Consider the following 17,024-nt stretch of genomic DNA (forward strand, 5'->3'; position numbering starts at 1 on the left):
TGGTACCCCCCATCCCCCGCCCCCTGGCACTGGTACAGAATTGTGCGCATCGGAAGTGTTCCGTGGACATCGGGTGACTCGATGCATGAATGAGCGTACGAGTTTTTGAATCAATCAGCAAGCCATTTAGCCACAATTAACTTTCGCTTTTCGAACCCGGACAGTCTCTTACGTGTTCCACTTACCACACACCCACGGTATCTATCCTGGTGTGAGAAGCCTGCCTGCTTTACTGCTGGAATCCAGGGATCCGCCCATTTGCCATCCTACCGCAGCCTTTGCTGCAACCGTGCAGCGGCAAAGTGCTGGCGAGCAAGTGTGCTGCCGCCCGGGATGAGCTCCGGCGTGGCTGTGAGACAGCCGGCCTCGGGGCTTTGTCTCCCGCAGGCGGAACTGCTTATCCTCTGTCTCTGCAAACTGTAAACCTGACATCCCTCCAACTGATTGATTAGGTCACCGTAAAGGTCAGCAAAGAAACCCAGGTGCCGCATGGAATGTTTCTGTGGCTGGTTAGTATCCGCACCACAGCGGCCGCACGTGCTTCCTTGCAGTCAGGGGAGCGCAACTGAACAAGCAGGGTTAGTAGTGTTGGTTCTGACCGCTGTGGCCGTGACCTGCTTGAAATGACTGCAAATTAAGCCCTTTGATGTCCCCCAGCATACCCTCTTACCCCTGCGTCTGGTGACGGTGATTAAGGACAAGGGGCCTGGCAGCAGGCTTGGGGGTGGGGGTGGGGGTGGGGGGGGTGGGGAGGGGGGTGTGGAATACATTACCTTGGCGAGTTCTGTGGCGCAAGCATTTAGGGTTTGATCCTGTCACATCATTTCTGCTTGGACAGCAGCAAGTTCCCGTCATTTCTAGTACTGCACGTGTTTTGAATATAAACGTGCTTGTTCATCTTTAATCTATTCAAATGGCATTCTTGTTCTTGCTGCAATCTAAATTTTATGTAGCCGCAGAGCACGCCCTGTGATGCATTACTTCACAACGCGATGCTATAAAATTACCGGGCATATTTTGTATTACAATGGGAAAAGTTTTCCTCCAAACAGATTTCCCAAAAGATGGGGAGAGTCACGTATGATGATTCCTACGGTGAGCATAACGTATAAAGAAATAAACTGGTGACAAGAAACAGGGAGGAAATCTATCTGTGGCTTCCCCAAACTAGGCATTTTCTGGGTTTTTTTTTAGCCACGTTTCTTTTTGAAAAGTTAAAGATCTGTAAAAAGCACGATAAACTACATTAATGATATGTTAAGTGCCAGCATTTTTTTCCTCTTATTCTTTATAGCCATTTTTTTAAGTCACTTTATCAAAGAAGACCTATTTACTAGGGCAGAAAGCGAAGGTATTTTAAATAGGAAAAAGACAGAGGTCACAATGCAGTCATTGTAAAGGGTTTGGATCAGCTAAGTTGTGTTTTAGCTCATTAATCCCAGGAAAGGTGTTCTGTAAACTGGTGTTTAGAGTGGTGCCTAGAAGGTGACATCAGCAGTTATGTGCCTCCGTTTCATTTTACATTGGGACGCCTAAGAAACCTACAACCATCGCAGTCTATTGCCATCCCTAGCTGTCCGAGTGAACCACGCTCATTAAGAGTCTCCTGGTGCAAATCAGTTCAGATTGGTGCTCTCAAAACACAATAGGTTTACTACATGCACGGTCTGCACACTGTGGCATGCAATGATCAAGTTCCACAGAGACGCATGGGAGCAGCAAATGCCACCGGCTGCAGCGTGTGTTGGGAGGGGAGCACTACTCAGACCCGGAGCAGACAGAGCTCCGGTTTGAAGTAATGGTGTGAGTTGGCAAATTATTTAACCTCTCGGGGCCTCAGCTGTTTGCTGAATAACAGTAACCATCTCAGGGGGATTTTGTAATGCTTAACTAGGAGATATCAGAGGCCCGTCATAGGGTAGACGCCCCGCATGTGTTTCTATTCCTTCACCCCCCCTTGCTTCAAAAGGATGCGGACACTGTTGTGTGAAGGGACCGGGTGATGGTGAGGGGACCGGGACCCATCTGCTGTCCTGGACGAGGGCTGTTCCCACAGCTCACTGGTGGCGGGGGGATTCTGCTCGCTTGCCCCCCAGACTGATGCTTCTCTGGGGCCTGCCTCATAATTTCAGCCTAAATTTCAGACGGTGCTTTTCAAAACAGATACCCATCCAGAGAACCTCCTGCCGTGCCAGGGTTTTAGAATAATGAAATCAAAAGCGACCAGGTCCTACCCTTCTGAAGCTGTCTGACTCTACTGGGCCTGGAGAAGAAGCAAAACCCTTTAGGTGTTTCTAAGGGTTCTATTTTATGGGCCCTGCAGTCATGGGACTATATTTTACTTTTTAAATGACCTCAACCAGTCCTTCAGGGGATTACGGATGGAGTCCTATTAATGAGTTTCATCACCTCTGCCCTTAAAATAATTTGGATCTCCTAAGAGTGTGTTTTGTTGGCAGCCCTCAACCCATTTTATGTTGGGGGAGAAAATGCTTAAAGGGAAATAAAGGCCCAAATGTGTAACAAGACCGGAAAAAAAGCCTTCTTCTAAAGAAATAACGACGCCATTACAAACACTCATGCAGAAGCACTTAGGGCAGGGGACACAAAAGCCAGGATTCTTTTTCTAAGCAGGTTCTCTGAAGTTGTTCATTTTACACACAAGAGCAAGGGCCACATGGGCATTCAGAGCCACTTGCTGGGAAGAGGATTTTAAAAGGAGGATGACTGGACAGAATATTTAAGAAGAGGCAAGGGCCTAGCTGGGGAAGGCTGAAAGTAGGCTAACCCAAACCCAAACACAGGCTGGGTTCAGGAGCCCCTGTAAAGCGGGCCCTGGTGGAGACTGAGGTGGCTCAGCCGGGAGCTATTTTTAAAAAGACCAGAGATCCACATTCAGAAATACAGTTGCTCTGCCCTTCTCCTGACACCAGATCCAGTCAGGGGGAGGGCGCTGCCCTGCATTCCCACCCACCAGGGCTCTCTGGTGCACCTCCCTTTTCAGCTCCCCCACGGAGGGTATGGCCTGCAGGTGCCCCACAGGTTTCCTCTCTGCGTCTTTCACCAGCACTGCAGCAGGCATCAGCCGCCGCCCTCCTCCTGGGGCAGCTTCCTCTGCAGTCAAAGGCTTCAGCCAGGAGCTGTGGCAAAGAAAAAAAAAAAAAAAAAAGAAGGAAAAACCGCTGATGGACTTAAGATCTCAGAGGGTGACCTGAAACTCCGAGGGAAGGGAGCTGGCAGAAAGACAATGAATTCATGAATAGCTAAGAGTGGGGTGTACGAGGCCGACTCGCGGAACATGCAACGATGTGGTTTATATGGGGCAGGTTAAAACAAATCCATTCTGGCACTTTTCATCCGCATTGGGTAACTGGGAGCCGGCAAAATTCTGATTTCTGTAGGTTCTCTCCCTCACCCCCTGTCTCTCCCCGGAGAAGCCTTTTCCACTCTTGGATCACCAATGAATGTGAAGGCCAAGGATATGTGGGCTATATATAAAGTCATCAGAATAAGGGCCTTAGCAGGGCGGTGGGGGCCAGGCAAAAGCCCGAGAGCCTAATGACTCAGGCTTGAAATCCTGGAATGATTGATGTGGACGGACCTCCTGATAGATTAAACTCCAAACGTCCATGATCCCAAAGTTGCATTACTTGAGACAATAGAGATTGTTTAGAAACCTCCCGGAAGTTCTGGCTGCGGTCTTTCTACCATGAAGGCCGCCGTGGGTTTTTTACAGCTTGCAAAGAACCCCGGAGGTTAAGACTCATCACACCCGCCTGTCGCCCGGCCGGCGGAGTGCAGTACCTCCGGGAGCTAGCACTTCACCCTCTCAGCCTCACGGGGAAAGCTGTGCCGGCTTTTCTATTTGAAAACTGTTAGCACGCTTCCCCATCAGCTTGCTATTAAAAAAAAAAACCCAGTAAGGTGCACGTCAAATGCGCCTCTTAAACACATTACACAAAAATTAAGTGCTTCTTTGGAGAAGTCTTAGTTATCCCGTGTCAATCTCCGCCACTCCTGCAGGAAACCAGGGCTCCCTAGCAGAATGTGTGTGAAAGGCTCTGCAAACCGCAGGGTTGTATCACTGTGCATTACGGCGTGCACAGTTTCAGGGATCGGGGTGTTTCCTAAAGAAAATCCATGGATGTCTGACTGTATCTGTAACCTAATTATTAGAGTGAACCGGGGGGAGAATCACGCGGCTATTCGCTGTCCGCCCCAGAACGAGATGTCTCGGGTCTGAATCCTCCTCCCGGGAGACCGCCCTGGGCGCTCGGGGCTGGCAGCAGCAGCTTCCCTCTGAAAACCGGCCACCTGCCTGGCTTGTCGAAATCATCAGGTTGGATGCTACACAGGTGTAAAAACAGGGACAAGGGGCTTTTAAAGTGACGGAGTTGGTGTGAAGCAGGAATTCAGCTTGCTGAAGATACAGGCAGCGTGGATCAGGCCGAAGGACCCGGCTGCAGAACTCGCCGCTGCCTTCGCAAGCCGGTCTTCCCCCCGGTTAGTTTCAAACTCATTCTCCGCTCTCCCCCACCTACACGCCTCAACACGCTAAAAACACTCGCGGCTTCATTCTGCAGAAAGGAATGGGAAAATCTAGAAACACGGAAAGGCTGCCATTAACTGCTCTAAGGGGTTAGAAATGCCAAAATCAACACCTGCAGTGCCGCAGTTTCACGTGTGTGTGTGTGTGTGTGTGTGTGTGTGTGTGCAGAAGCAGCGCATTAAAGAGAAATAACCAGGAGAAAGAGAGATGAATTAAAGAAAGTGCCAGAAATAGCTACAAAGACATATAAAACTTTCCTCCCATATAGACCCGATACCAGCAAGCTTAAACTTTTCACTTTAATCACTCATGTCCTAGAGGCACTGCCTTGTCACCTTAAACCCCAAGACGGGGGTGGGGGCGATGGTGGAGGAGGCCCCTGGTGGGGAAGGGGCGAGTTAGAGGGGGGAGGGTGTCTCCTAGGTACGTGGATGTGGAAAACTAAGGTGTCAGTGGGGAGTGGGGACCCACCATTGGGGACCCGTCATCCGAGTGATAAAGGGTCAAGGAGTAAGTAGGCTGGGGGGGGGGGTTGGGGAAGGGAATGAGTGAGGGGTAAGGGGTCGCGAGGAAAAAATCCAAGGCCTCGCATACAAGTGGAAAGGACGCGCGCCGCAGCCCCGGAGCCGCCTGTCGCTCGCCCCCGCCTTCCCTTTTGCGCAGAATCCTCCCCTTGGCTGCAGCAGCGCGCTGCCCCCACCGGCCCGGCGCGCCGTGATCGATCGCAGGCTGCGTCAGAATGCTCCCCGCGTATAAATAGGGGTGGCAGGACCGCGCCGAGCCGCACACAGCCATCCACCTTCCCCTCTCCCACTCCCTCTCTCCCCGTTCTTCTCTCTGTAGGCCCCCATCTCCGCCGCCGGCCGGAGGGGCTCCGACCGCCACCATGAGTTCCTTCAGCTATGAGCCGTACTACTCGACCTCCTACAAGCGGCGCTACGTGGAGACGCCCCGGGTGCACATCTCCAGCGTGCGCAGCGGCTACAGCACCGCGCGCTCCGCTTACTCCAGCTACTCTGCGCCGGTCTCCTCCTCGCTGTCCGTGCGCCGCAGCTACTCGTCCAGCTCCGGCTCCTTGATGCCCAGTCTCGAGAACCTCGACCTGAGCCAGGTAGCCGCCATCAGCAACGACCTCAAGTCCATCCGCACCCAGGAGAAGGCGCAGCTGCAGGACCTCAACGACCGCTTCGCCAGCTTCATCGAGCGCGTGCACGAGCTGGAGCAGCAGAACAAGGTGCTGGAAGCCGAGCTGCTGGTGCTGCGCCAGAAGCACTCCGAGCCCTCCCGCTTCCGGGCGCTGTACGAGCAGGAGATCCGCGACCTGCGCCTGGCGGCGGAAGACGCCACCAACGAGAAGCAGGCGCTCCAGGGCGAGCGCGAAGGGCTGGAGGAGACTTTGCGCAACCTGCAGGCGCGCTATGAAGAGGAGGTGCTGAGCCGCGAGGACGCCGAGGGCCGGCTGATGGAAGCGCGCAAAGGAGCCGACGAGGCCGCGCTCGCCCGCGCCGAGCTCGAAAAGCGCATCGACAGCCTGATGGACGAAATCGCCTTCCTGAAGAAAGTGCACGAAGAGGAGATCGCCGAGCTGCAGGCGCAGATCCAGTACGCGCAGATCTCCGTGGAGATGGACGTGTCCTCCAAGCCCGACCTCTCCGCCGCGCTCAAGGACATCCGCGCTCAGTACGAGAAGCTGGCCGCCAAGAACATGCAGAACGCCGAAGAGTGGTTCAAGAGCCGCTTCACGGTGCTGACCGAGAGCGCCGCCAAGAACACCGACGCGGTGCGCGCCGCCAAGGACGAAGTGTCCGAGAGCCGCCGCCTGCTCAAGGCCAAGACCCTGGAGATCGAAGCATGCCGGGGCATGAACGAAGCGCTGGAGAAGCAGCTGCAGGAGCTGGAGGACAAGCAGAACGCCGACATTAGTGCTATGCAGGTACCGCACCGTGCAAAACACGGTGGGGGCGGGGAGGGAGCTGCAGGAGCAAGTTGTGGGGGTGGGGGGGGGGAGGGTGGAGAGTCGAGGGCGCGCCCAGGAAGTGGAGGCCAGGGAGGGGGCGTCCGCTAGCAGCCAGTGGGGAGCAGAACTTGACTCCCTGGAGACTGTGTGGGAGGGGTGGGGCACTTGGAGGGCGGGGGCGGGGGTGCGACTGCAGTCTGAGGGGACGGGTTCGGTGCAGTTGAATTTACTCCGCATTAAAGCTGCCCCGCCCTGCGAGGGTAGGGTGGGGTGGGTGCAGGGGTGGATCTGGGCGTTGCCTCTGGCCTGCCTCTCTACTGTCTTTCATCAACCACGAGTCGCTTTGCGGCACAGATTGGACCATCTGCTTACCAAATTCGGCAGGGAGCTTTCATTAGTTCCGAAGGATACCTGTGCCCAACCATGCTTTAGGGACTGGTTTTATCAACCACTCCTTTCCCTCATGTAGACAGGAATGCAGTCCAAACTGTAGTAGGTAATGATGTTCGCAGTAAAACATTTCTTTTCTTTTTTTAAAGGATTTTCCTTTTCTGGGAAGGAGAAAAAGTAATGTCAACCCCCAGAAAATATTTCAGATGAAATTAGTATTGTTTCTTATCTAGCTGCTTCCTACTCGTGTGAAGAAATGGAGTAATTTCTTGCACGTGATTTTGGAGTCAAGTTGACTAATGAATGTGAAACAAAGTTTTTTAAATCAATGAAAAATATTTTTGCAGGCATTGTACGGTGATCATTAGACTGTGGTAATGAAAAGAAAACCAAGAATTTTTCTCCCATCAGATGAAAAAACAAATTTCTTTTTGTTTTCATTTCATGCTTCCTGAAGCGAGATTTGTTTGCTTGTTTGTTTTTCTAATCCAAGTAAGGAAAGGTTAAACAAGAGAAAAGGCAGTTCTTTTAGGGGGGATTTTTATCTGAGGCGTGCACTTGGGTTGTAAGTAGGTTAGGCCTTTGCAGCCATACTGCAGTAAAATGATAGCAGTCGGATTTATGCTCAGATTCCCCCCCACTCCCCATCCTCCACCAGGACACAATCAACAAATTAGAAAATGAATTGAGAACCACAAAGAGCGAAATGGCCCGATACCTTAAAGAATACCAAGACCTCCTCAACGTGAAGATGGCTTTGGACATTGAGATTGCAGCTTACAGGTAAAAACAAGGGTGGGGTGGTAGGAGCCGTTCAGCTTTAGGAAGAAAATCATATTTCATTCACATTGAGTCAGAAACCTTCAAGACTAGTCCTTTGAAATAGACGTTTGCTTTCTGGCTTTTTCCAAGAAGAAGGTGATTATTAGACAAACATGGAAGAATTTGACCCTGGGATCGTGAGTTCTGCTCTTGGTGTCTCATTACACTTTAAATCGAAGAGACAGGACTGTTTTCAGTTTGTTTGTCATTTGTGTGTTTGCTTGTTTTTCTGCTTTTTTTTTCTTCTTCCTGGTGTCGGGCACAACATCCCCAGACATGAGGTTTCCATAATTCCCAGCCCTGCTCCTGCTCCCCTTTGCCTTTAAGGGTGGCATTAGGGGAAGAGGGGTCGTGGTGGGCTCAGATAGGGCAAGTAATTCACCACACTTCCTGTGTTCTTGTTCATTAACCCCATCCTCCCGTGCCTTCCCAGGAAACTCTTGGAAGGTGAGGAGACCCGGCTCAGTTTCACCAGCGTGGGAAGCATCACCAGCGGCTATTCCCAGAGCTCTCAGGTCTTTGGCCGATCTGCCTACGGCGGTTTACAGACCAGCTCCTACCTGATGTCTGCGCGCTCCTTCCCGTCTTACTACACCAGCCACGTCCAGGAGGAGCAGATCGAGGTGGAGGAGACCATTGAGGCTGCAAAGGCCGAGGAAGCCAAGGACGAACCCCCCTCTGAAGGAGAAGCTGAGGAGGAGGAGAAGGAGAAGGAGGAGGCTGAGGAGGAGGAAGGAGCCGAAGAGGAAGAAGGTATGATAAAAAAGAAATCCCCACAACTTCCAGAACAGTCAGGGCGTGGATATTTGCTAGGAGATGGGTAAGGGGAAGTGAAGCCGCCCTTATGCCGAGAAGTCTTATTCATATATATATGACTTTAGAATCTTAAATGATCCCTTTTATCTAGTTATCCGGCAAGCCCCGGAGTAAGTGTCTGATTTCTCAAATTGGTTGCCCTCTCAGCGGTACGCGTCTCCCTCCGCCCAGCTTGGGAGTTTGTTGAGAATAGCATTTCAAAATACCCTCCTCCTGCTGTCCCTTCATTCCCCGTGAACATTTCAGCAGTCTGTTTAACCCGGCGGTTGGGTGGCCGAGAGAACGGAAGTAGTTTTTTTAAATAAGCGTTTGCCTTTTGGCTTCTTCGAAGAAGAAGGTATTAGTGGCCAGTGTTCAGCACGGTCCGTTGTGTGTGTTTGGGGAGGTGGACCTGAGAGATTTGGGGGAGGGCGTTCTGACATTCGGGTTTTCACACAGAACCTTAGCAGAAAGGCGTGGACCGACGTACCCCGGATTTGGAGTTTGTAAACTTTCTCTTTATGTTAAAGCTGCCAAGGAAGAATCCGAGGAGGCCAAGGAGGAAGAAGAAGGAGGCGAAGACGAAGGAGAAGAAACCAAAGAAGCTGAGGAGGAGGAGAAGAAAGACGGAGGTGCTGGGGAGGAACAAGCCACTAAAAAGAAAGATTGAGCCCCTCTTTCCTTAATTGTTCCAGGAAGAATTCTCCCGAAATCAGGTCAACCCCATCGCCGACCAACCAGTTGAGTTCCAGATATTATATGAATTAAGAAGTCAATATATGTATAATTCTGAGATGACTTAGGTTGGACTTTAAATGTTGTGCTATGACTTTTTTCCTTATGCAGAGTATCCGTTTGCTTGCAGAGTGGCTTCCTGGCTCGCTGCCAGCCTGTGCATGGTCCACGCTTATGAGTTCAGGATCTATGGCAATGTGAATAATTCAGATGTTTACAATAAAAAACACACACACACATGAATAAATGAATTCACTAATGTTAATGTTAAACTTCATGGTAAAAATAGCCCTTTGAGCCTTTGGTGGTTAGAAATTAAAGACCTCGAATTATGTGCAATAAATAGTAAATAAAGTTACACTGAATGTCATTTCTTGCTGTGGTTGTTGACTTACTTAAAATATCTTAAAGAAGGCACCAGTCGAAGGCATATACAAGTGGACTGTCGACCTCCAAATTTTTACGATGTCCAAATTTTAACAATTACAATGCATTCCCCCCCCCCCCCCCCCCGATTGGTAACTCTGAGGGATACATTTAGGACATGACCGTTCATGAAATCTCTCCCCTGGAAAATTTTGCTGGTAATGAACTTGAGTAAATGAGAATTTCTGGGGTCTTTCTTTCATAATTAGCAATATACTTTGCCCCGTAAAATGTACTGTGTAACGTTGGGAATGGTTTTCTTGGAGGCAATGGTGTAATATGATAAAAACACCTTTTGGGGTAAATAGGTAACTTAATAATATGATATGGATAGAAGATGAATCCCACCCATCCATTATTATAACCGCATTATTTTGATATAGTCTGAATATTATGAGCAGAAGTTGAAACCCAAGCAGTTGATAAAATCAGAAAGAGTTTTTTTTTCCATGTATAACTTGGACGGAGAGAGCAAGAGTACCAAAGATTATTTGCCATTGCAAACGTATTGCCTGCAATCCTGAGCTCATGATTCAGTGTGGTGTTAGCTTGATTCCACTGCCTCAAGTAAACAACATTTAGTGGCACCCATTTGAAGCTTTTCAAAAGCTACAGATACAGCTAATTTAATTATCTGTCACTAAAGGGAGGAGATGATATGCCAGAATGTCACAGTGCCATTGCTCTGCATGTCTTTACCGGGAAATACTTGGATTTCAGCGATCGCTCTAACTGGTTGGACATGGCCTCAGACACACACCCCGCCCATCCTCCGTGTTCACTGTAAAGCCATGAAAGCTCTTGCACTTGCACTTGATGTGGAATGTAGATGAAATTACTGATGATCCGCTGTTCTGCTTTTGTTCTTACACGATTGCTTTGTCAGCTAATTCCGTTCAATGTCTGTTCTCTGGACAACTTTTAAAAGCTAACGAACCTGAGAGCCCAGTGGTCTTGATTTAAATGTATCTGATTCTTCACACTCCCTATTTCTGGTTAAATATCTGTCACCGAACAAGTAGGTAGAATTAGTTACTTATTTATCCTGACGCCATGGATTTGAGCCGAGAAGATTCTCAGTATAGTGGCCTCTAAAGACCCGGAGTCGCCTCAGAAGGCAAGCTTTTCACATTGATGTTCATTAAATATGGGAGGCTACACGTGGTAACTCTAAGATGCAAATGACATGTAAAACACTTTCGCCAAATGGAAACGGTTGGTTTGAGAATTGCTTGAAGGAAGAACACTGTACCATATTCTATCCTGTGTGCCAAAATAAAATACTGAAAAACCAAAACTAAATGGATCTGGAAGTCTTTAACAACGTTCGTTTTAACTTGGTACGTGGGTCAGTACCTCTCTCCCTCCTGCTCCCCATACGGCTCTTTCAGCATCCCTTCCCCCAGTTGATGACGCCACTCCACACTCATCCAATTCTGCAAACCAGAGATTGGGCATGACCTCAGACCTCTCGTTGCTTCTCCCCAATCCCTCTGGTCTAAGCGAACCAAGTTTTCCTGATGTAATCACCTACATATCTTGCGTGTCCCCATCCACACTTCTCCTTTCACACGGACACCACCCTAGGAAACCCAGCGTCTCCTCTTGTCTTTCTTTGATCGGCACACTACAGTAACCATTGTTTGAAAAGGAAAATTTTGATCATCTCGTCCCCTTGATTGACATCCCTCAGGGGCACCTGGGTGGCTCAGAGGGTTGAGCGTCTGACTGCCGCTCAGGTCGTGATCTCCCGGTTTGTGAGTTCGAACCCCACGTCTGGCTCGCTGCTGTCAGTCTGTCCGCACAGATCCGCTTGGGATCCTCTGTCCCCCTCTCTCTGCCACTCCTCTACCTGCACTCTCCCCTCTCTCTGCCACTCCTCTACCTGCACTCTCCCCAAAATAAATAAATATTAAAAAAAAATCCTCCAATCGTTTCCCATCTCTTTTAAGATAAAAATCAAAGTCTTTAAAATGATCTTCTGGGCGCCTGGGTGGCTCAGTCGGTTAAGCGTCTGACTTCAGCTCAGGTCACGATCTCACGGTCTGTGAGTTCGAGCCCCACGTCGGGCTCTGGGCTGATGATGGCCCAGAGCCTGGAGCCTGCTTCCGATTCTGTGTCTCCCTCTCTCTCTGACCCTCCCCCGTTCATGCTCTGCCTCTCTCTGTCTCAAAAATAAATAAACATTAAAAAAAAAAAATGATCTTCAGAGACTGCATAGACCTGACCCCGAACTCCTTCTCTGACTTCATGCTGTGTGGGTCCTGTTGTCCCTTACTTCCGGTGCTCCCACCACCCTGGCCCTCCGTTCCTCCACCTGTCACAGGGTTTTTGCTGATTTCTCCATCGGGAGCACTCTTCTTTCCTTCCCTCATTCTTGCCCAGTTGTAGTTCAGTTGTCATTCCTTTGGAGAAGCCTCCCGTAACTGGGTTAAATTCCTCTACTAAATGTGTGCTTAAGACCACGTAGAGTTTGTAGACTTTTACACACTTGCAATCAGCATCTATTTCCATGATCCTCTGATCAATGTCTGAATTCCCTGAAGATCTAATGGGATCTTCAGAAGCGTGGCTATCAGACCCCATGCTCACCATTTTGTCTCCAGCATCTCGCATCGCTCCTACTGTAGTCGAACACAAATAGACACTGAATTCATAACTTCTCAACAGATTAGAACGCCTAGAAAGGCAAGAGTATTTAATTAATCAGTCCCATCCCCAGTTCCAGCACCTTGTGGGAAGAGCAGAGATCCAAGAATCACCGTTTCGTCTGTATTCTAGTGTTGCTTGTATTGGAGCCCTGGCCATATCCCCACCCCCACCCCCACTCCAGCCTCCATCGTTTCAGCTGCGGAAAGGTTCAAAGCCTGATGTGTCAGTTCCTTTCTAGATTCATGATTTAACATTCCTGAAAAACTTGTGGAAGTTCAGGCTAAATGTCTGAATGGGAAACATACATATATAACTATTATGCTCACCCCCCAAATCCATCACTTAAAGGGAATTGCTCAACTTACTGTAAAGTTGCGTTCCCAGCATTAACTCGGTAAGCAATCAATCTGGTTATTACTATTTTTCGTAACGCTGTCAGAGAGGTCACTGTGTCCCAGGCACTGATCTGAGTACGTTACATGCGTTCCCTCATCAATTCCTTTCTTACATCAACGTTCTCAGTCCAGTATGCTTATCATCCCCCTTTTACAGAGGAGAAACTAAAGGTTAAGTAAGTTGACCAAGGTCACACAGCTAGTTTGCAGAAGGGCTGGGATTCAAACCTCACAGTCAGCTCTGAAGTCCGTGCTCTTAACCAGTACATCACACTGCTTCTCCTTGGCCGTCAGGTTGGGATGCATCCTTGCGGAACCAGAGCAGATTTTCAGCGACAGGTGATAGTGGCCTGGGCGTTTTCACAGAATTAGAGGAATTTTTAGAATGCGGTTCTTATACCAAACAAGGGGCACATTTGCATTTAGGGTTCCACCGTAGTTTCTTGGAATGCTCATGCTTCTAATTCCTTTATTTATGTCCATATCTTAATTCCTCTGCTTATCTTTAAGCTGTTGGAAGGCAGGAACCAGGCTTTGTGAACAGATAAACGTGAAGTTTATCTTCAAGGATCATCAACTTCCGGGGATGTTGGTTCTCATGGTGTTATTCTTCTATTTGGTCATCGTTTTCTAGTTTTGCTCATATTTAACTGGTTCTCTTGTTTATTTCTCTTTCTGCTCTTCCTTTTCTTTATCCCCCTCTTCCTCCTCTACCTCCTCCCTCTGGCATATCTTTCTTGTTGTAAGCCATTCCAAATTACTTTGGGAAGGGGATAAAGGTTGATGAAATAAAGAAATGTCTTTGTTTCCTTCTATAACATCCAACAAAGTGCCTTGCATTTAGTGGGCATTTTAAGAAATAAGTCTAGAATGGCAAAGGTTTGATGATGTTTGTGAGAACTTTCCATAAATATGGCCACGATGGAGAATTCTTTCTCTCTTGGAAACAGAGTGTGAGATATTAGAATTTGTCCAGCCATAATTCATGTTTGAAAGGGGAGAGGATAATTCTGAGTATTGTCCTCTTTGGGAAATGTCCACCAAAATGGAGTGCAGTGAATTATGCAAGCTATGAAAGGGAGCCATTTTCACTTAAAGTCTTCTAGAAAATTCCCAGCGAAGGTCTTATTATATGAGTTAGAAAGTCAAAAGGTAAAGCATTATGGGGAAAAAAGAAAATCTCAGCAGCCCGAGAATGTAACTATTGGTAGTCCTTTTTCTTTTCTACTTCAACATAGATAATGATTTGTTGTTTTTTTAAAAATTTTTTAACGTTTATTTATTATTGAGAGACAGAGACAGAGCATGAGCATAGGAGGGACAGAGAGAGAAGAGGAGACACAGAACCCGAAGCAGGCTCCGGGCTCTGAGCTGTTATCACAGAGCTCGACGCGGGGCTTGAACTCACAAACCATGAGATCATGACCTGAGCCGAAGTCTGACGCTTAACCGACTGAGCCACCCAGGCGCCCCCATAGATAATGATTTGTATGGTGGGTTTTAAAAAATAATGTAACAACAATATTCAAAACAAATTTAAAATGGAAAAAAAAATCACATTTCATCAATTCAAACACCACTATTTTCATTTATATATTCTTCTTTAGTTCTTGCTTCTATTAATGCATATTTAGACATAGCTTGTCCATTCATTCCATTCATATTAATCATGTGACAGGCACTGTTCTAAGTACAAGGCATAAGACAGACAATATCCCCGCATTCAGGGGCAACAGTGGCGTGTGCGTGTGTAAGGGTGCACACGCGTGTGTGTAAACAGACAATAAACAAGTAAATTACTTAAAAAGTACGTTGTGGGGCGCCTGGGTGGCGCAGTCGGTTAAGCGTCCGACTTCAGCCAGGTCACGATCTCGCGGTCCGTGAGTTCGAGCCCCGCGTCGGGCTCTGGGCTGATGGCTCGGAGCCTGGAGCCTGTTTCCGTATCTGTGTCTCCCTCTCTCTCTGCCCCTCCCCCGTTCATGCTGTGTCTCTCTCTGTCCCAAAAATAAATAAACGTTGAAAAAAAAATTAAAAAAAAAAAAAGTACGTTGCGTTGGATTCGAGCCAGACATGCAGTGATGTGGGGAAAGAATGTTCCAGGTAGAGAGAACAGTAAGAGCAGAAGCTGGGCTTGCTTCAACCCAGAAAAATGCCTTAAGCTCGTTGCTGAGTATTAAGGATGAGACCGAAAGTAAAAGAGCTGAGAGTAAAAGGGCAGAGGCCAGGTTATGCAGGGGCTAGTAGACCAAGGTATTTCAATTTTAGTCCTTGTGCAATAAGACAGTTTTGAAGGGGTTAGGCCGGGGAAAGTGACGTGACCTGATTTCTGCCTTATGAGGACCATGCTGGCTCCTGCATAGAGAATGGATTTTAGGAAAGGAAGACTCCAAGTGGAGAGACTAACTAAAAAGTTGTTTTAGTCCAGATAAGAGAAGACGGTGGCAAAGGACGGTGGCAGCAGACGTGGCATGATGTGGAATGATTTATTTTACTGACACAATGAATACTTGGAGAGGGAGAGTAGTAAACGGTACCTTATTTTTGATAACTACATAATATTGATCAAATTAAAATTTTTTAGCGTTTATTTATTTTTGAGACAGAGAGAGACAGAGCATGAACGGGGGAGGGTCAGTGAGAGGGAGACACAGAATCCGAAGCAGGCTACAGGCTCCGAGCGGTCAGCACAAGGTCCAACGAGGGGCTCAAACCCACGAGCTGTGAGATCATGACCTGAGCCGAAGTCGGACGCTCAGCCGACCGAGCCACCCAGGCGCCCCAATATTCATCAAATTAATATGCAGTAAGTATTGGGGCGCCTGGGTGGCTCGGTCGGTTAAGCGTCCGACTTCGGCTCAGGTCACGATCTCGCGGTCCGTGAGTTCGAGCCCCGCGTCGGGCTCTGTGCTGACCGCTCAGAGCCTGGAGCCTGTTTCCGATTCTGTGTCTCCCTCTCTCTCTGCCCCTCCCCCGTTCATGCTCTGTCTCTCTCTGTCTCAAAAATAAATAAACGTTAAAAAAAAAATTAAAAAACAATATGCAGTAAGTATTAGCTGCTGATTGCTGCATAACAAATCACTCCAAAACTTAGTGGCTTGAAACAATCCCAATCACCCCTTATTTCTTAGTTTCTGCAGATCAGGAATTTGGGAGTAGCACTGTTGGGATGTTTTGGGTCTGGGTCTCTAATGGGGTTGTAGTCAGATGTTGACTGACGTTATCTGAAGGCTTGACTAGGCCTGCAGCATCTACTTCAAGGTGGTTCACTGACTTGGCTGGCAATGCCTACTCCAAGTGGGTCTTTCCATGTGAGCCACCTAGAGGATGCTTAGGATACAGCAGGTGGATGTATCCACCAACCCCCCCGCCCCCCAGCAAGGCTTCCAAGAAACCAAGGCAGAAGTTGCAATGTCTTTTATGACCTAGCCTTGAAAGTGACACCCCATCCTTTTCACTGTATTCTTTTGGTCACAGAGACCAGCCTTTCTGATTCAGTGTGAGAGGGAACTACAAAAGGAAATAGACACCAAGAGGCGAAGATCACTGGAGGTAGTGGGCAGATGATGATTTCTATTATGGATAAATCATCCATTGAAGAGATTCGGAAACAGTCCCAGCTTATTCTTGTTGTTCTCATCACTGTACTCGTCCTTAATTGATCAGATGTCCCAACTTAAGTTTAAAAATATGTTCAGGAAAATTATAGACAGCTTGGCAATGAGTATCTTTATCAATGGATTTCTTCCTGCTTGCCCTATTGAAGTATTTCTTTTTTTTTTTTTTAAGTTTATTTATTTAATTTCTTTTGAGAGAGAGAGAGAGAGAGAATCCCAAGCAGGCTTCATACTGTCCTTGCAGAGCTTGATGAGGGGCTCAAACTCACCATGAGATCATGACGTGAGCTGAAACCAAGAGTCAGATGCTTAACAGACTGAGCCACCCAGATGCCCCTCTATTGAAGTATTTCTTTGGTAATTCCCCTAGTGGGATTATGTGTCGAAAGGGTATTACATGCATTTGTTTTGTTTTGTTTTGTTTTTAATTTTTTTTTTCAACGTTTATTTATTTTTGGGACAGAGAGACAGAGCATGAACGGGGGAGGGGCAGAGAGAGAGGGAGACACAGAATCGGAAACAGGCTCCAGGCTCTGAGCCATCAGCCCAGAGCCCGACGCGGGGCTCGAACTCACAGACCGCAAGATCGTGACCTGGCTGAAGTCGGACACTTAACCGACTGCGCCACCCAGGCGCCCCTTTTTTAAATTTTTTTTTTCAACCTACATGCATTTGAATAGCTCCTGATA

At 48.1% G+C, this 17,024-nt stretch overlaps 1 protein-coding gene across 1 annotated transcript; it reads left to right on the forward strand.

The window, feature by feature from the left end:
- The first annotated feature begins 5,244 nt into the window (after window positions 1-5,244).
- Window positions 5,245-9,618, forward strand: NEFL (neurofilament light). The gene is made up of 5 exons (XM_032592838.1): window positions 5,245-6,482; window positions 7,555-7,679; window positions 8,152-8,471; window positions 8,866-8,871; window positions 9,044-9,618. Exons 1-5 carry the CDS (start codon window positions 5,436-5,438, stop codon window positions 9,181-9,183), a joined length of 1,638 nt encoding a protein of 545 aa, XP_032448729.1. The 5' UTR covers window positions 5,245-5,435; the 3' UTR covers window positions 9,184-9,618.
- Window positions 9,619-17,024: the final 7,406 nt, after the last annotated feature.

The sequence above is a fragment of the Lynx canadensis genome, chromosome B1 (genome assembly GCF_007474595.2).
Source record: "Lynx canadensis isolate LIC74 chromosome B1, mLynCan4.pri.v2, whole genome shotgun sequence".
Taxonomy (NCBI): domain Eukaryota; kingdom Metazoa; phylum Chordata; class Mammalia; order Carnivora; family Felidae; genus Lynx; species Lynx canadensis.